The sequence below is a fragment of the Dermacentor albipictus genome, chromosome 8, assembly GCF_038994185.2.
Source record: "Dermacentor albipictus isolate Rhodes 1998 colony chromosome 8, USDA_Dalb.pri_finalv2, whole genome shotgun sequence".
NCBI lineage: Eukaryota > Metazoa > Arthropoda > Arachnida > Ixodida > Ixodidae > Dermacentor > Dermacentor albipictus.
This window is the reverse complement of record NC_091828.1, coordinates 29047940-29068681: the sequence shown is the minus strand read 5'-3', so window position 1 is coordinate 29068681 and position 20742 is coordinate 29047940. Positions and strand designations below refer to the sequence as shown.

At 45.7% G+C, this 20742-nt stretch overlaps 1 protein-coding gene across 3 annotated transcripts in view; it reads right to left on the bottom strand.

The window, feature by feature from the left end:
- Nucleotides 1-5707: 5707 nt before the first annotated feature.
- The window catches only part of LOC135905269 (uncharacterized), a 94003-nt gene continuing 78968 nt past the window's right edge, over nt 5708-20742 (bottom strand). For all 3 annotated transcript variants that reach the window (XM_065436287.1, XM_070522776.1, XM_070522775.1), the window contains exons 6-8: nt 20561-20622; nt 18258-18347; nt 5708-5864 (exon numbers count right to left, since the gene is read on the bottom strand). In XM_065436287.1, the coding sequence (XP_065292359.1) occupies nt 5713-5864; nt 18258-18347; nt 20561-20622 (304 nt within the window). In that variant the 3' untranslated portion in view covers nt 5708-5712. The remainder of the gene's footprint in view (nt 5865-18257; nt 18348-20560; nt 20623-20742) is intronic.

The window sequence follows — 20742 nt, the reverse complement described above, 5'->3', positions numbered from 1 at the left end:
AAATCTGTCAATTGGGTAAGAAATTAGGAGAGTTGTTGTGACATGGCTGTAAAGAGGCCTGAAGAACAGTCGCTGTAAAGTCCGTGACATGCATACGTAATGAAATTATAAAAATGACAAATGAAGTGTTCTATAAACGCCAATTGTAGATTGCGAAGGGGTGATGCTACATACCAAATGTCATTGGTGAAAATTTTCAAATCTCCTACAAACACACCTGGATAAACGATGAGTCACGTTCTACCACTGGCCACTGCCACTGAGGTATCAGCAACCCATTTCTCCACTTAGCTTTCAGACAGGCTGTATGAAGCGCTCACTTGCTTTAGCTAAATTACAAAATAGTGCGACAGATGTGTTTGTTTACGCTAGCGTAAGGGTTGCGTTCAGGGCTCTAATGTACTCAGAAAATTAGTAAAGGGTATGACCTCTAGAAACTAGGTGATCATTAATTCGATTTTAAGTAGAGGCTTTGTACAGGACTTGCCCTGAAGGCGCTTGTGGCCAGTCGGATGCCTAAATGGTGAATCCAATCCAGTGTCCTTATCGTCGTTGGTGAGGTAGACCGATAGACCAGGGCGCCGTAATCAAAATGTGACCGTACGAGGCTCTTGCACAGGTTCAATAAACACACCTTGTCAGTGCCCCATGTTGCGTGTGAGAGTTTTTCGTGAATGTTCACTTTTTCTAAGCATTTACTCTAACATACTTTTGGGGCAAATAAAGGACAGTTTGGTACCAGGTATAATACATAAAAACGTGCTCCGCGTTTAGAGGTAAGCGCTGGCCATGGAATTTAATAGTGGGCTTTGGCACGAGGCTTCAGTTCCGTGTAAAAAGGAGGCAAAAACTATTCTGAGCATTAAGCGGCAACCAATTCTGGTTAGCCAATTTTATCAATTTGGTTAGGCCGGTTAGACGTGTCGCTCACAGACAGTGAGGTTAGACAATCTGATCCCGGTTGCACGTCCTCAACGCAAACACAGTAAAACAAACTCCGTGAAGCTTATAAGCGTAAGGACTTCATTTTTACTATAAAAACGATACCGCTAGGTACACCACCATGCGCTACCCCAGTTTCCTGTATAAATGCTCTGGATACAACATTAGCAATTTGAACACGGGATGTCCGGTTTGATAAGAAGCTCTCGATAACGGTGAAGATGTTTCTGTGAATACCGCTTCTTGACAGGTCCTTCAGGACCCCTCACGACACGTGGTTTCAAGGAACACTGGTAAAAAGTATTGTTTACGAAGAAATGCATCGCGAATATAACCCTCGACGTGCACGAGGTGGTGAGCTGCCGATCGCCGTTCTCGAAAACCACAGTGGTATAAACCAAGTAATTTGTAGAATTCGAAGAAATGCAAAAGACTACGATTTAACATGTTTCCGACAAGCTTGCAGCGGCTTCCGATAAGAGCTTTTGCACGCAACTTTTGACCGAGGATGAGTCATTAGCCTGGTTCAAAATTCTGACTATGATAGCTTCTCTGCAAGGGAAATAAACTATCTTTATTGAAAAGTCCCTGCTGGGTTCGAAATGGCAACGGAGTGGCTGGGAGGCTAGCATTGTAAAGCTCCACTCTCAGGCAGACGCAGGCCAGGGCTTGAACTGTAGCGGCGTCCTTCCCCAGCCGGACAGCCCAGACTTGGTATTCTTTGCATTCGCTGAGCAGTATAGCCTCCCACTGCTCAAGGGTTTTTATTTTATCATTGTTGTTTATGCTGTGTCTGTTATTGTTTGTAGTTGATGGGCATGCCTCTGATGGAGGGCTGCATGTGGTGTATTGCATGTCTTACAGTGTTCTGAGTATGCTTCTGAGTGAATTTGGTGCATGAGTTGTGGCGTAGGGAAGGTGCATGTTTGTAGAAGTCTTCACGTAGTTACCTGGTGTTTGTAAAAGGGTTTGTAAGGACGAGGATATCTATAGCGAGCACTTAGGTAGTAATCAAGGATTTTTCCGTAACTAATCATTTCTTCGTACTGGGAAGCTGTTATTTCTTGGTCTGGTTCTGGTTTTGGGGGCCGCAGTTCTGCTTGGGTCTCTCCGAGGATTTGTTGTCCAGAGAGAGAGATGGACGACGCAAGTGTCTCTCCCAGTTGATAATTGCTCAGGCAGCGTGGTGTGCAGCGTCGCTCCCAATTATTCCTGCATGGCCTGGTGTCCAGACGAGTCGAACAGTTCTTCTGCGGACAGGATGTGTTTCAATGAGAATTCGGTAGGCTTGAGGTGATATAAGTCTCTTGGTGTAATGAATTATGGCTACATTGGAGTCGGTGACGATGCCTAATGCAGCGCTTGATGTGTATACTAAAGCTATTGGAGCCCCTTCCACTTATGAGTGTTTGGTACGTGTGGACCTAGTTGTTGTGATATCTATTTTGGTACCCGTAACAACTGCCAGAGTCATGGCTGGTTGTGACGGATACTTTGCAGCATCAACATAAGCCACATGTTCAGTCTTTGAGCACTTTGTTGAGTCTTTGAGGCGTTGCTTTCCCTCACTCTGCGTTATGGTTTGGGTGCATGTCATTTGGGGTGGGGGTATTATGAAGGTGTTCCTGATGTCCGGTGAAATATTTCTCTTGTCGACAATTCGCCTCTGGTATTATATAGCCAGCTTGTTTAGTATTGCCCATTCAGTCTTCGCGTGTGTTAAGCGTTCCTCGTGTGATGTTCTCCATGCTCCTCTAACTTCGTCCAGTGTATTGTGTGATCCTAGGGCTAATAATTTTTCGTTTGCTGAGCTTGTAGGAAGGTGCAATGCTTGTTTTAATGCTTTCTTTGTCATAATGTCAATCGTGTGCTTCTCGGCATGCGTGAAATTTAAGAATGACGCACTATACGCTATAGGGGAGATGATAAAGGCTTGTACCAGTCGAATGATATTGTTCTCTTTCATGCCGATGTGTCTAGTAGCAAATCTCGAAATACGCCGGCCCATCTGAACCATGTGAGCCTTTTAGTGTTGGACTGTTGTGCTGTTTTCTTTTTTGCCACATTGCAGGTGGCAAAATATGGTGTCACTGTATCTATTGCTTCCTGCAGGGTCTCTTACATTTCGCTATCGCTCCCACCCGTCACCCATAACGTTGTATCATCCGCATATAAACTGTGGTGTAGGCACAGGATGCTCTCGAGCCTTCCCGGGAGCCCAATGAGTTCGATGTTGAATAAAAGTGATGATAGCTCTCATCATTGAGGCGTGTCTTCATCACCCACGTTCACAATGTTCGACCTGAGTCCTTCAATATGGAGGGACAGTTCTGCCGGTAAAAAAATCAGCAGTGTATTGGTATGTCTTATGTTCTACGTTTAGGTTAGAAATTCCTTGTAGTATTGCATTATGGCCTACGTTGTCAAATGCTTTTTGAGAACTCGTCCGAGTATGGCTTTTGTATAGAGCTTGGGAGCTTGATGTGGATCTATGACTTGATGGAAAAGTTGCAGCATGATGTCTTGAGAAGGAAACCGGTCACCGTATTTTGTTATAAAGAGCGAGAAGTGTTATTTGTTTGTCAGGGTAGAGGTTCTTGATCATCACATACATGATTTTGTCAGCTCCCGGCGCAAAGCTTTCCCATGCCTAAATATAGTAAGTAGAGCCCGAAAGCTTCACGTTCCTCCAGGATGCAGCATAATACGCTGCTGCTAGGCGGCCGGTTGCGAACATGCGTGCAATCATCGATGGATGCAGCGCCATATTTAAGCCAGGTGTCGATTTTCTTTAGTCATTTAGTCTCAGTCTATCCTATTTTGAATGATCGAGAAATATAATTCAATTCAATTCAATCTGACCCGTCATCGTTTTACCAATTCGCCTTTGAAGAATCAACAAGTCGCGAACGCACTTACACCGCGCTCAAAGCAATTATTACATTGATATAACTAAGGCATACAATGGCATCCTTTGGTGTGGGGGAACTTCGTTCATTCTGGACTTTTACATTCTGTTCAGCGCAATATGCGACAGAAGAAAAAAATTGAAGTACACTGGAGTGGCACTGCTAGCTTCCAGCTGCGCCGGGGCAACAAGTTTTTTCAGAGTAGAGACGTGCGAGGATAATCCCGTGCACGTTACATGCATAAAACCAGAAAGTCTGAGCCCGGCCCGGGCCCGCGTCAAAAAAGCCGAGCCCAGCCGGGCCCGGGTCAGAAATCACATGCCGTTCACGAGAACGGCCTGAGCCCTTGAATAAGCTACCCTAGCCATCCCGGCACTGCACTCGGGCCGGACCGGGCCCGGGCTGTCGGGTAAGCCCGATCCCGTGCAAGGCTATACTCAGAAGCACCTACAACGTCGGTGACGGCAACATCAGCAGTAACGAAATGTGGCCGTCTGCACCAGTACGCCGCAGACGGAGACGGACAGTGGAAGAACGCAGCAAAACGAGCAAAGAGGCAGATGTGAGAATACCTGAAAAACAAATTCAGTTGATTTCTAAGCAATATCGTCCACATAATTGCGGTCTAGAGCCAACATGCTAACGTAGAAACTGTAAATAAAATAACAGGCAGCAGTGCAATCGCTAAATATGATAAAACGCCCCGCAACAAATTTCGAGAACATTACACGGGAGCGCCAGACTAGAATGACTGCTCAGCAGCGTTAATTTGTTCATTAATGTTTTCGTATTCAACACTCACAAAAAGCTCTAAGGTGTCCTAAAAAGTTTTTCAGTGTGTTTATGTCACATTGTCACAGTTAGGACAGGGGAGCGTTCCACTACAGCCGTCGGATGCCAGTTCGTGTTCACCAAATTTCCCACAGATCATTCGGCCTGGGCTGCTTTGCGAAACATGGCCATATCTCTGACACTTCAAACATCTTTGGGAGATTTAGAATATCAGGTCTGATTTGAATTTTTCTGTATCTGGTCTCTAGGGCTTGCGGTTGTACACTCAGCACAAAGGTGATAATCAGAAGTTTAGCTGGAATATCCTGGTTATCTAGCTTGATCTTTAGACTTGTACTTGAATCAAGTTATATTTTTCCTTCCCTCCGGGACCTCTTCCTCGCTCAGGCTCAAGAGATCGCCATGGGAGGCAACTCCTTTACAAACGGTAAGTGATCAATGTGGCGTCACAGTGATTGGCACATTATGAAATTCTACGAGCTTCGATAGTTCACCGTGTTTTTGAGTGTCGAGCACCTAAAATATTCTTGAACAATGAAAATACAGTAGGCGAGTAAATGGGCGTAAATAACAAGGAGGAAATAAAAAAGTCAAGAAACTTCTTTTTTTTTCTTGCCCTTGTTTCGAATTTCATCATCATCATCATCATCATCATCAGCCTGGTTACACGCACTGCAAGGCAAAGGCCTCTCCCCTACTCCTCCAACTGCCCAGGTCATGTACTATTTACATTTGCACTCCAGCAATTCTAAATGAACTCGCCTAACAAGGTGTAATGAAAACACAGTCGATTTTTTCTTGTCGTCTGAGTGCACATCAAATATTAACAAGTTTTAAGAACACAGCCAGGACACAGTACTTTCATTATTACTTATTTATTTCTTACATTATTGCAATGAAAACAATATGCGGCAATTTCTGTATATAAGAAGCAAAGCACGTGATTGCAGGCAAATTGTCTGGAAAGGTTGTGCTTGTGAATTCAGTATTTCTCGAGCGCAGAATAATTGATTGCTAGCTGTGGCAATCTACCGCAAAGACGGTTTATATGAATGAGCAACAAGCAGGCCTACAAATTGTTTTTAGTGATACATTCTGCTTTGCTGTACACATGACTATGTCCTTTATAGTGTCTACACCTCTCTTTGTATGCTTTCCTGCACGGATAACGTTCAAGTGGTGTAGCTCGTACTTTTCGCCAAAGCAAACACGCTGGCATTGCTGAAAGAAAAACAATGCAGCAATAGTATTAAAGTCAACATCTGGAACAATACGTTTTCATACAGCCTCTAAAGCTGTATTGCTTATTGGTAATGTAGTTGATTACATGGAATAAAGCATTGACTGCCATAGGTATACTGGCTAGTACTAGCATATTTGTGAAAGAATAGGTGCACTCTGCAAACTTTTGTTAAGCTTCACCATATGTCTATAGTACCTAGAAATTAGTTCCTTATTACTGTCTATTCACTACCTACATTTTGTCCACTTGGAGACATTCTGAGGTTGCCATCAGTCCTGGACCATTGTACAAAAGAAATAAAGAGCTCAATGCTGTGCTTGGTGTGTCCGTCCGGTCGTCCTTTGGTCTAAAAAAAATGAAAGGCTCTCTGCGACTGTGGATTGAAATTGCAGTGTTTGGCACTGTGCAATTGAGATCCAGACGCTCTAACGAGTATGTTTGACACTTGGTAGCGCTTGCACTATATCCTTTCTTCTCGATGTTTCTCCTGCGCTACTTTAATTGGTTTTTACCATTGGCAATTTCTGAGATTGACTTCAGTAGCCAGTCCTTTAGAGTGGAGATGTCTATTCAATTATTTACTACGCCACGCTAGACAATGATGCAGCAAGATATGACTATGATAGCTTAGCGAAGGATTCTCTAAAGGCTTAAACGATTATTCTAAATTTGTGCCGAGTCTGATATAATGTTCTGCTGCAATCGCAATACTGAGGAATTTCGTTGATGTTATTCTGCATAATGCCTTGTTTGAGCTGATCATTCTTTTTTTTTCATTTGCCCTACTAACATCCCAGAGGACCAATATGTTATCTCACGGATTTTGCGATGGCGTTTTCATTTAAAATTGGATAATATGAATGGGGAACTGGTATTTCGAAAACTGATAGCTTTATATTGCAGTGCAGTAGCTTAAGTAATATTGCAACAGCCGACGGACGTCATGGGCCACAGCAACATTGGTGGGAAAATGCTGCTGCGTCAACGGCCGCATTGACTCGAGTTGGGTAGCTGCTAAGCTGACTGAGGAGATGGTGGCTTTGCTTGAACTTGCACAATAGGTTTTTCACGGCCACTGAAAGGGAGAAACTCCCGCGCAAACTGAAGAGCTATTTTAACTTTGCTGAATAAAAGTGCGGTGGGGGTAATTCGTGCGCCTTCGAGTGACGGTGCGACGCATAGCATCTTATCCGAAGCAATATCACTCGACGCCACGTGACCCTTTCCTTTTGCGTTTCTGACCAAGTACGCGAATTTTCATACTTTATAAATTTTACTTTATATAATACGATTTTAGGATAATACGTTTTTTTTACTGGTTCCAGTGAAGGTCATATCAACGAGATTCAAACGTAGATAGTTTCAAGGCCATAATAATCGCTTTAGTTTGCAGATGTTTATATTGTTCGCCATTTTTTTTACGATGCCTGTATATCAGGAATACGTAGTTTGTATATCAAATAATATGACATCGAGATCATCGATAATACGTCACGCTTCTTCACAATTAAGTGCCCGCAGTCTAAACTCGATCGATGCCATCTCTTGCACGTCGCGCGGTGGTTCCCATAAAAAATGCATTTCCATAGGGTAAGAAAGTAACTGTCCCTTTAAGTCTTTTACTTCGAGCGTTTGAATTGTAAAGCAATTCAAATATTTCCTGTCGCATCAACAACGCGATTGACCTTACTGTAGTGCCACACTTCTGTATCGTTAAATTTCACTTTGCTACCGGGAGGAAACAGCTGCAATCGGCTAGGAATATATATTCCACTTGTTTTTTAATAGGTTATACTTTAAATTCGACATCATAAAAATCTATTCTTAATCATTCGCTACTTCCATAGAATCTGCACATTATTTGCAAACCTAGCAGTTCCATAGGGTGGAAACCTAGCAGTTCCATTGGTTGCCAGAGAAACCGTGTCCCTATCATCTGTCGATCCAGCCTGAATCATTATGTGACACTTGCGCCAAGCTGGTCTTGGCTGGACCTCTTTAACATCTGCTTTGGTCACTCGGTAAGCGTCACTGGGTGAGCGCTGCCCTTCAATATCAAGGTACCGAGAATATTATGCACAAAAGCGTCAGGCAGGTCAAATTAAAGCCAAATGTTCAAGGTGATTTTACCAGGTGGATAATGGAAGACAAATGTACTCAACCACATTGTTGCAGTACTTGGATCAAACAGGGCTACACGCATTTATTTGACGTGCCTTTGCAAATATCTTTAATACATATGCATTCCAGAAAATGCCTCGAACATTAAAAAAAGTAACATCCTTCACGCCAACTTGTGTGATCAAGATGTGCCACTTGATATGGGTCGCTCTTTAATGACAAAAATAATCGTGAAATTTCTAGGGTGCTGAGTGGAACTGAGCGCGCGTCATGCATATTCAGATTATCCTGAGTGAGTCCATATTCACACACGCGCCACACGCGCACTTTAAGGCGGTGCCCTTATATCGTGCAGTTTCGTTCGATAATGAAGCGTAGCTCCATGTACGCCTCTTACATGGCTCATTTGGGCGCCATCAATACCGCGTGTCGCTACATTACCTCAATGCTAATCTCTTTAGGGCCGACGCTGATCGTCACAAGGGTAATTCCCGGCTTCTGCCTTTTAGCAGAGTGTATTAGAACCGATAGCAGTCCGATATTCCAGCGCAATAAAACACATAACCTATTTCCTCTCATATAATTTTTGTTAATTGTGCTACTTTTCACAAGACGTTTGACAGGAAACGCGAACAAGTAATAGAGACCCAGCTAGACATTAGTATACATATGTATGTAGAGATAAACAGAACCGAGACAAGGCAGGGAGGGTAACCAGACGCACTGTCCTGTATGCTAACCTGTACTGCGGGAAATAAATATAGGGACGACGAGAGACCCAGATTTACGCACACTTGAATATGCACTCCGAGTATATGGGCCCTCTCCAGGAACCTGCCATCTTGGAGCTCTGCAATAACACTTCCACTGTTGTTTGTTAAAGTGAAGCAAATGCACAAGTAGGAAGGAACTTAATTTTTGAAAAGGGTATAGAGTCCAACTGGTTTAAAGCTCTCACGGTAGGCTCCCGCAATGACATCGTAGCGAGGAGAAATGTGCGAAATGTGCGCTGTAGTGTATGATGTTCTACAAAAGGGTCACATGGGTGTATAACACATTCCCACGCAAAATGAGTAAGTATTTGTTACTGCCATCGTGAGCCACATGTGGCACAAGTCCGACTGAGAGCATGGAATCTTTTGACCGCAATAATAGCTTTATGGTTGACTCAAATGTGCATAGATGAAATTTCGGGTTCTTACGAGAAGACAAACATTTGCGGGTCATAGCTGTAGCCCCGAAATAAATTTCTATTGCAGTTTTCAGATATTGGTTTAAAATAGAGAGTATCTGGAACGACAACAATGTAATCCATCCGAATGTAGAACCAAGCAGCAAAGCGAAGCGTGCCTCGGAAAGGCGGTGGTCCAGGGTTTGAGTACCGGACCAGGACGAATTTTTCTTGAACTGCGTGGCTTTCCTTTCAAGGAAGCCGTATGAGTTTTTTTTGTAGTAATTGCTACGGTGAAGGGGATAGTAATGTAGTAATGTAGATAGTAGTAATGAATGCTGCATATACCAAGCAGCAATCGACCACGGTTGCGTTGGCACGAACTCATTACGATATATTGCATATATGTTCGCCCGATAATATAATTCGACTGCCTTTTCTTTTCTGGCGCATCTGTACACTAAATTAGGCCTCTGGTTCTGTTAGAACCAGAGGCATTACGTTTATGTCTTAAGCTTCCAAAATTTGTACCTAATGATAACAAGAAGCACGCCTGCCTTCTTTCATGCGATTTCATATCCAGACAGTACAACTTTTCTAAATATATACGCGTCACCAAACATATCTCAACATTCTAAAGGTGTTTATTATAGAGCTCGGGAGCAGCGCAACGTCGACGGGCAGGGCAGTCACAGCTTTCAAGCACGAGAGCCGTTGCTGAGCAGGAGCGCTCGACCCACTAGCGTTTAGAGCCAGTAGCGCTGAACCCACTAGCGTCTCTTCTGCAATCTCTTCGCTACAACCACCCCCCGGGAGCGAGAAGGGAGCCGTCCGGCGACCTAACTGCTCGTCACGATGAGTGGGTCGTAGTAACGCTTTAAACGGTCGACATGGACAATGTCTCGTCCCCGGCGGCGCATGTCTTCAGATGGCTCAACCGGTTCGATGACATAGTTTACAGGAGATGCGCGTTCGAGACCAGGATAAGGGCCTTCATACTTAGGGACCAGTTTTGATGAGAGGCCAGGGGCAGTTAAAGGGACTGAGAGCCACACGAGCGCTCCCGGATCAAAGGTGACCGTGGCAGTGGCGTCACCGCGAGTGCTCCTCTGGCGCTCTTGATCATCGGAAGTAAAGGCCCGCGCGAGGTCACGGCACTCTTCTGCATGTCGGACCGTGTCAGAAATAGGGACGTACTCGGATGCATCCGGCCGGTACGGAAGAATGGTGTCGATGGTGTGCGAAGGGTGTCGACCATACGGCAAGAAATAGGGTGAAAATCCAGTGGTTCTCTGCGTAGCGGTATTATACGCGTAGCTGACGAATGGCAGAATGGCGTCCCAGTTCGTGTGGTCGGAGGCAACGTACATTGAAAGCATGTCGCCGAGCGTACGGTTGAAGCGCTCGGTGAGGCCATTCGTTTGAGGGTGGTACGCCGTAGTCGTACGATGAACAACGTGGCACTCTTTGAGAATCGCTTCAACTACTTCCGACAGGAAGACGCAGCCGCGATCGCTGAGCAATTCTTGAGGTGGACCATGCCGCAGGATGAATCGGCGAAGCAGGAAGGATGCAACATCGCGCGCTGTAGCTGCTGGGAGAGCGGCGGTTTCAGCGTATCGTGTAAGGTGATCTACTGCCACAATGGCCCAGCGGTTACCAGCCGACGTCAGGGGAAGTGGTCCATACAAATCGATGCCAACGCGCCCGAACGGTTGGGTAGGGCAGGGTAGAGGCTGCAGGCCAGCTGGCGAGAGGTGGGGTGAAGATTTTCGGCGCTGGCAGTCGGGGCATGAACGAACAAACTTTTTAATGTAGTTGCACATTCCTCGCCAGTAGTAGCGTCGTCGGAGGCGCTGGTAGGTGTTGAAAAGTCCCGAATGCGCACACTGTCGATCAGAGTGGAACGATGCGCAGATTTCAGAACGCAGGCTTCGAGGTACAACTAATCACCACTGCCGGCCGTCAGAGGTGTAATTGCGTCGATGAAGCAGGTCGTCGCGAATGGCGACATGGCGAGCTTGACGGCGCAATGCACGAGTGGTTGGCTGCGATGACGGATCAGCAAGGCAGTCTATGATGGAGGCAATCCAGGGGTCCTTCCGCTGCTCAGAAGCGATGGTCCCAATGTCGACGGAAGAAACGTCAAGCTGGAATATTGCGCAGCAGGCATTGTCGTCTGGCAAGGGAGAACGTGAGAGGGCGTCAGCATCAGCATGCTGGCGTCCGTTGCGGTACAGTACGCGGATATCGTAATCCTGTAAGCGAAGCGCCCAGCGGGCGAGACGGCCTGAGGGATCCTTCAATGACGACAGCCAGCATAGTGCATGGTGGTCCGTGACGACACCAAATTGGCGACCATACAAATAGGGCCGGAACTTGGTAAGCGCCCAGATGATCGCCAGACATTCTTTTTCCGTGACGGTGTAATTGGTCTCGGCTTTAGTAAGCATACGGCTTGCATATGCCACAACATATTCAGGAAACCCTTCTTTGCGCTGTGCTAAGACAGCGCCGAGGCCAACACCGCTGGCATCTGTGTGTACCTCAATAGGTGCCGTTGGATCGTAGTGGAGCAAAATGGGAGGAGACGTCAGCAAACCACGGAGCTTAGTGAACGCCTCGTCGCACTCGGACGACCACGAATGGAGAGGTCCGTTGCTGTCAAGGAGCTTCGTCAGGGGCGATATGACGGCGGCGAAATTTCGAATGAAGCGCCGGAAGTAGGAACACAAACCTACAAAACTGCGCAGTTCTTTGACGGACGTTGGTTTAGGAAATTCGGCTATGGCACGAAGTTTGGCTGGATCGGGGAGGATTCCATCCTTCGAGACGACATAGCCTAGTATCATGAGCTGCCGCGCTGCAAATTGGCACTTCTTTAGGTTCAGTTGAAGGCCAGCGTTCGCTAAGCAAGTCAAAACACGCCGTAGGCGTTGAAGGTGCGTGGTGAAGTCAGAGGCAAAAACAACAACGTCGTCGAGATAACATAAGCACGTGTGCCACTTCAAACCGCGGAGGACTGTGTCCATCATGCGTTCAAAAGTTGCTGGCGAATTACAAAGTCCAAACGGCATGACGTTAAATTCGTATAAGCCGTCGGGTGTGACAAAGGCTGTCTTCGGCCTATCGACGTCAGCCATGGGTACTTGCCAATAGCCGGAGCATAAATCTCGAGATGAAAAGAATTCTGCTCCTTGTAGGCTATCGATGGCGTCATCAATTCGCGGCAGCGGGTATACATCTTTGCGAGAGATCTTGTTCAGGCGGCGATAGTCTACACAGAACCGTATCGAGCCGTCTTTTTTCGTAACAAGGACGACAGGGGATGCCCATGGACTGTTCGAGGGTCGGATCACTTCGCGGCGAAGCATATCGTCCACTTGCTCATTAATCACACGACGTTCCGTCGCAGAGACGCGATATGGTCGTTGCCCCAATGGTGGTTGGGAGCCAGTGTCAATATGGTGCGTGACAGCAGACGCCCGGCCCAAGGAAGGTTCCTCGACATCAAAAGAAGAACGAAATTCTAAGATGCACAGAAGCTGCGAACGCTGAGGTGGGGTGAGGCCATCGGCAATAGATGAATCGAACACACCTGTGGGCAGAGGGTTGGATGTCGACAGAGAACCGAGCGTGTTGTAACTGGCGCAGGACGTGTCTTCGGGAACGTCCGTAATTTGTACGGCGTCGAGCACTTCCACGTGGCCAAGACATTCGCCTTGAAGCAGCATCACAGGGTATGAGAAGGGGTTACAGACAAAAATAGCTGTGGAGCCCTGTTTGACGTTCACAGTCGCAAAAGGCAGCAGCAGACGTTTTCGAGTGTAAAAGCAGCCTGATGGAGAAAGTAGTGCGACGGCGTCGGAGAGGCTGCCGCAATGCATTGATACAATCACTGACGAGTTGGGAGGAACGTTGGTGTCGTGCCTGACGAGTAGTTTGTTTGCAAAAGAAGCATCATCGGCAAGCGTCATATCTGAGATCGGCGACAGTTCGAGATCGGCCCATGCGCAATGAATGACGGCATCGTGGCGGGCGAGAAAGTCCCACCCCAGGATAACTTCGTGGGAGGACGAGGAAATCACAATAAATTCGACGGCGTATACAACGTCCTCGATGAGAACACGAGCGGTGCACACCGCAATCGGGTGAATACGCTGTGCGCCTGCTGTGCGGAGGGCGAATCCAGCAATGGGCGTCATAACCTTTCGAAGGAAGCGACAAAGCTTTGCGTCCATAACTGATACAGCGGCTCCGGTATCCACGAGGGCATATGTGCGCACACCATCAAATAACACGTCTATCACATTGGTCGGGCTACGTTGAGGACTTTCGCGTTTCGACGGCGTCGCAGCCCTTGCCTCATGGACTGCGACGATTAGTTTTCGACATCCCGAGCTTCGGGACGAGGCCGCATCGGTGATGGGGAGCGTCGGCGTGAAGAAGTTGAGCGGCGGATGTTGGCGGACCGGCGGAATGGTGGTGACGCAGCCCGAGGTTCGTCGTCGTAATAAGGGCGCGGCGAACCCGCCATAGAACTTGGCCCATAAGGTGTAGCGCTAGGCGACTGCACGCGACTACAGTAGCGTGCGACGTGGCCTGCATAGCCGCACGCAAAACATATTGGTCGATTGTCCGCTGTACGCCACCGAGTCGTTGAGGCAGGTCCCATCCATGTGGAATGACGCGTTGGACGTGGCGCCTGGTGAAGTGATTGCATAGCCGGCTGTTGTCGGGGCATAGCGAGGACTTCGGCGTACGTGAGAGATCCCCGTTGCGGGAGTTGTTGAGGCTAGGTGACGACTTCCGCGTAGCTGAGTGGCACAGCCGTCGGCATCTGTTGGGGCCTGGCCATGACTTCGGCGTAGCTGTGAGGCGCAGCCGCAGGAACACGCTGGTGGTGCTCAGGCAAAACCTCGTGCAGTTCTTGCGCTATGACGCAGCGAAGCGGAGGCGCAAAACTTGGCGTAGGCGCGTGTACCGACTGCAGCTGTGCAAAATCCATCAACGAGAGTTGCCGGGCAACTTCCTCCCGGACGAACGCCTTCATTTCTGCGAGCAACGCTGCCTGGTTGGACATGGCAGCCAAACCAGCGAGGTGTTCGTCACGCGGTAGAGATCGACGGGTCAGTGACCGCTGCCTGCGGAGTTCTTCATAGCTCTGGCACAGTGTGACAATTTCAGCCACAGAGCGTGGACTTTTGGCCAGCAACATGTTAAAGGCGTCGTCTTCTATGCCCTTCAGCATGTTTCGGATGCGATCAGACTCCGCCATGGTCGAATCGACTTTCCTACATAGATCCAGGACATCTTCGATATAGCTGGTGAACGTTTCGCCTGGCTGTTGAGCTCGTTCTCGCAAACGTTGCTCGGCACGCAGCTTGCGAACAGCAGGGCGACCAAATACATCGGCGAGGGAAGTCTTAAATTCCGACCATGTCTGGAACTCTGCTTGGTGGTTGTTATACCACAGGCTGGCCACTCCAGCGAGGTAGAACAGAACATGGCTCAATTTGGCTGCTTCATCCCACTTGTTATGGTCGCCTACTCTGTCGTACGCCGTGAGCCATTCGTCCACGTCAGTGTCGTCCGCTCCAGTGTAGATAGGAGGGTCGCGATGACGAGGCACCCCGGGACACGCAGTGGGTGCAGGCGGAGGCGTTTGCTGGGAGGCGTCTTGGGGCATTGTAGATGGTAGGGTACGGGACCGGAGTTCCAGGATGATGGTCTGTGGTTACCCCGCACACTCCACCAATTCTAAAGGTGTTTATTATAGAGCTCGGGAGCAGCGCAACGTCGACGGGCAGGGCAGTCACAGCTTTCAAGCACGAGAGCCGTTGCTGAGCAGGAGCGCTCGACCCACTAGCGTTTAGAGCCAGTAGCGCTGAACCCACTAGCGTCTCTTCTACAATCTCTTCGCTACAATATATTTTCATTACTGAATCAGCCTCAGTTATTAACTAGCAATAATATTGCTCACGTCGCCCTCACATATTCAAGAAACATAACTGAACCCACGAAATGTTCACCCATGAGAGGTGGTCTTACTAAATTCCTCTGTTCCAGTCGCTAAAATTGAATTAGATGTTATTTTTAGAAATAATACTAAACATCTTCGCTATCAATAGCTGAATAGTATTTTAGAAGGCAACCTTACACGCCTGGATACAAAGACCGTTATAGCTACTGATGCTTCCGTCTGTGAAGAAAAGGCAGGTGTCGGCATTGTATCATAACATCCAAATTAGTCGATTTCGATTCAGCTGCCTGATTTCACGTCTAACTTCCAGGCGGAACTATTGGCCAATCTCTTAGCTTTACGCAAACTACCATCAGCTCTGTAATCAGCCGTAATCTTAACTGATTGCCTGCCTGTCTGTTCTTCACTAGCCACATCAAAATTGTTCCATTCACTATAAACTTTCTATTTTCTTCTCCCAAGATATTTACGTCTCGTTCGTTTAGTGTGGTTGTCAGGCCACAAACGTCTAACCATAAACGAATATGCAGATGCACTAGCAGTAGCCCGCCACGACGGTCCTATAATCCCCATTTTACCTACGTAAGATTTCGTAACTGTGGAACGATTCAGAAAACATACTATTGCAAGAAACTTCGCGCGATTGTCTTTGGCAAAATCTGATTTCGCGCTTCTTGATTTTGTTTCGAATAACAAATGGTGCTCCACTTAAAAATTTGTAGTCCAGTAGGGCACTCGTCACTGGGGCACACAACAAGTCCAGTGGGGCACTCGTCACTGTGGTCTCGTAATCGCTACTAGGGCCCAAAGGCTATATCGCCTTTGTGCCCTTTATGCCATCAGAGTGAGCCTTTGCAACACATCTTTTTGACATGCCGCCATTGCATTATTCAACCGAAAACATTTTACAGAACAATTCCAAAAGCTTGGCTTGAATTTAGCTCTTCCTGTAACTCTTGCCTTTGCATCTACCATACTAGGTTTGAGCCAGAGGAACGTATGTGAATCCCTCTGCAGCTTCCTGCGCGTGACAAAAAGAATTGCATGCCAAAACTCTTAACACTTATTTTGCTAACAAAATTCTATTTTAGTTTATACTTAGATAATTGATTATTCATATCCGTAACAGTCGACACTTTATATGCCATTTGCAAAAAAGTTATTTTTTGTCATCCAAACTTATTAGAAAAATATGGTAATAGTTTCTACACCGCCCGATTCATAGGCAATCGCACAGAGTGGGTTGCGTCATTTCACTAGGGAACAAAAACCAGAACTAGAATGTAGAGATGAGCAGTCAGAGGGTGACATCCACGGTAGCTTGAATGTAATCCGGAGACTTAATGACGACTACTTTGCAGGAGACGTAGAGACACAGACGATGGTGTCCAGGGTGCCTGAGTATCCATGAGACGAGTTTCCCGTTACACGTTGCTGCAGGCACTGACCTCTGTGCTGATAAATTATCAAGCATCTTCAGGCAGCCTCTCCGTGAACGCCGCAAGGGCGTGCTGCCTAGGCCAATCAAACGCCTCCAGCAACGGGCCTAACTTTAGACCAGTGAACATGAAATGTCGTTTAACCAGTGCTTTTGTCCTCTCTGCATGCCGCGATACTACCCCACGCCGGCTCCCTGCGTCTGCGCGATCGCCCCATGACAGGGTTAAGCCCTTCACTCTGATCAAAAGTACTGCCCACCTCCGGCGCTGTGTTCTTCACCGTGACGCTATTTTTGTTCTGCAAGTTGTTTACTTCCTTCTCTACTTTAGGGCGCAATATGTTCTTGTGTTTAGTATATACAGATAGGTGAATCGCATCTACCTTTGTGTATAAAAGGCCCCTGAATTCACAATGACGCTTTGCGTACTCAGGATGCGGAAAGGCCGAAACACGTACTTTTGTAACGCATTATATTAAGGCATTCAGATGAAACTGAAGATTACGGGGACCCTGTAAGTTTGGACCATTCCTTCTCCTCGCTACCTGTAGCTTTACATTTTGAGAATATCGGCGCCATAAGAGTGGCTTGTTGGACTAATTGGTACATGTTTCTACCGGCGGAATGCCATCAAACTTGAAGAAGGGCAAAAACAACAAGCAGACATACACAAAGCGACAGGAAGTTGGCTGGAAGTGGATCGGCAACAATGCAGTTGCTTTCGGATGGGCGCACTGTGTCTCAGGTAGTTTTTTTTTTCCTTCTAAGAATAAGTAATTCGAACTCACAATCTCTAGCGCTCTATATTAAACGTAATTAGCATGGCTGGAAGCCAATGCAATACTTAAGAGAGCAAGTGTCAAGGACGTACTCGTTCCATAGTTATGCAGGAACTTCGACGTTGCTGAATGTCTATTTTTTCAACATAATGGGCGCCTTATGTTGGTATTGAGTACAAACGTTTTAATTTATTCACTGCAGGTTCGCCAGCCAACCAAATGACACAACAACATTTGACAGCGCCTTCATAAGAACTATGAAATATTATTTAATAACAAGCACAAAACTAGCATGCAATATGTTCTTGTTTTTCGTGCCTCGTATCTAACTATCAGATGGCTAGCCATAAAGAAGGGCATTCAATACTTTTTTTAAGAAATGCTCCTTAAAGTAGGATATAATGGAAACAGGTGTTACGTCGGAAATTCGATTGCGTATGAGTGAGCAACAGTAAATGCTGCCACCTTAATTCTTCAGCTAAATTCTTTAAAAACGCATAAATAATATAGCCCTCAAAGCATTCTTTCGGCAAAAGGGCATGCACGGGAGCGATAACCCTGGAAGTAGACGCCCAAAGAGGATGCACTTCTACTAAGGTAAGTTGTTTTATTTTGGAAATTTAGGCGGCCAAGCCCTATGTAAAATTTCCGCTTTACTAAAAAAACAAGTTATAGCCGGGTAGTACCTAAGCAAGCCTTCTAAAGCATATAATCAAACATTACAATTTGATACGTTAGTGAGCTATTAGTTTAGGGAACTGAAACGATTTGCCCTAGCTTTTAAATGTTGCTGCAAACTTTCCCTAGTAATTAGGTTCATATATATATGCACGTTGCCAGCAAACATTTGTACTACATCGTAATATATTTGGTTCTTACCTTGTTCTTCTGTTGCCAAAATAAAACAAACTTTGTTAGCGTACAACACCTTGTACCATCCAGATATCTTATTTTCTACCTGTCCAGTACCTGCAACGTGTAGAAAGGCGAGCTCAGGTTAAATGTGCGGAAAAAAAATTCGATAAATTTTAGTATGGCCAACGGCAATACAACTGCTTTGTTATCGGGGGCTGCTGTATTTCTAATTGTGTTTAATTTAGTTGTGTTTACTATTTCACTATATACTGAGGCATAACGTTGTCCTAGCGTTTTTCCAAGCGTTGTCGAGCTTTATTATTCATTGCGACATGATGTATGACGTTTAAATTTATTACACATATTTCCTACTTTATTGACATCGTGGGACATTAAGAATCCTGTTCATCAACTCCGCTTTTTTATCTGACCTATGCATGATTTATCTGCCAATAAACAAAAAATTAACAATATATCTGATGTTCTTGTAATGAGAACTATATTGGAAATCAGAAACAACAGACAGCGCGAAGGACAAGGACAGCGATAGACGACATACACAGCGTTGGAGATTGGAGATTTAGCACATCTACCTTAGCGCCATTTCATGAGGTTCATCCTTTGCGGGTGCTATGTACAACAATTGTGTAACTTAACATTCCTTAACTGACTGCTGTGAATGTGGTCCTTTATGTGGTGGTTCGGGCCACACTAATGGCGAAAATTTGTTATTTTTGATTCCGCTTTCTGAGGCATTCATAACCGTATATTATTTTAACATTTTAAGTTTCTATTCTCGCAGATATATGCCGACACAGACTTGCTGGTTCCGCAGCAGTACAACATATAGTTGATGTCTAGGACACAAGGCATTGTGGTTTTCCGCCATCACGCGCTGTGCCAAAAGTGTTTTTTTTCTGTCTAGGGTATCGGCATGAAAAAATTCTGTAAACTTGGATGATCTAGAGCACAGGCAGTACGAGTGTGTTTTCTTGCGACAGGTATTGCGAGAGCTATTTTCGGCTTGGCAGTCTGGTGCAATTGTGGTACCATCCCATTTCCAACTACCGCTAGTAGTGGTCATGATTTCATGACAGGCTCATATTATGCGACTATAAGCCAGAAATAGTCTGCATATTTCGTAATGGTAATAGGAAAAGCTTTTTCGCTGCAATGTGTACTAATATTGTGTATAAATTAACGCCCTTCTGAAGACTACGTTTCATGTTACAGGTCGCTCTGCAAGAAGGTTGCAGCACGTGGTGTTATCTTAGCGGTCGTCTTCGTTGCTGTAGCGACAATTTTGGGTACGCAACTACAAGGGGGCATTTTCAAGGCTCTGCTTAAGACACCAATGCAGCCCGTGTCATATCAACAACAATCGGGGGTATAATATGCCTTCTTATGTAACATTGCATGTCACTCATAAAAAAAATATTGCGTGAACAGTAGTTCGCGTGTAGGGATACGATTCTGTTAGCATTGGAATGCGTTTTAGAAGTTGTGGGAGAAATATTGTATTACTGTCGCCATAAATTCAATTGTTTACCATGCTGTAAAAACAGCGGTAAGGTCCAAGTTCTTAGCATAGAAACATTGCCATCGTTTTCCAGCATGGAGTTACATTTGCCAAAGGTAGACGAATACAAATATTTTACCGTACTGCACTGCACTAATATTTTTCTGATTTTAGATGTTACAAAATTTGATATTCAGTGATATTTCGATAACATGCGTTCTTGCTTAGGTCAGCTTACGTGTTTTAGCACTTTGCTGGTTGCGTCATACTTTTAATGCGGCCTTCACAGTTAAGTTAGAGGTCATTAGTTAACTATATATTATCCAGATTATGATGTTCCCTACTTTAGACAGCGGAGCAGATCCTTCCGCCTTTGCCTTTATTGTAATATGTTTAGTCTGGACATTGCTAATCATTTTGCTCAATTCAAAATTAAACAATCCATAGCAGTTTCTATGCCATGTTCACTACATTTACGCCATGTAAGTCTACATTCTGCGCAATGTCATAATGCCAAGACAGCCTGTACCCTCCTCCCCCTATTTTACTGGTGATTGATCTGTTTTCCCCATAATTGGAAGAAGACAATATATAAAAATACTTCCTTTATTTAATATACAGTGACTGCTTGCAAAAGTTGCGGTTGAAGTTTAGATTTACAGTTACCGGGCATACTGACAATGTTTGACTTCTTTTAAACTATCTCTTTATTGCACAGTGTCATCACACAGCAAATATATTACTGTAGGAGCTGTGCAGTATAAGAAAAGGACGAAAAAGCTAAGACAGCAAAGTGGTGAGCTCTTACCCAGGTATGCATATATGTTAATTATCCTCTTTGTAGTCTTCGGTAATTCAAAGAAAGCACCTCTGAAATAAAGAGCACCGTTGAATAAAAGGCACCTTTCTACGAGTGGCTGCAATTGAAAGACAACGATTGTGAAGAGGTAAGGGGCGCTAATTTCTCCAACCCTTTAGGGAGAACTACTC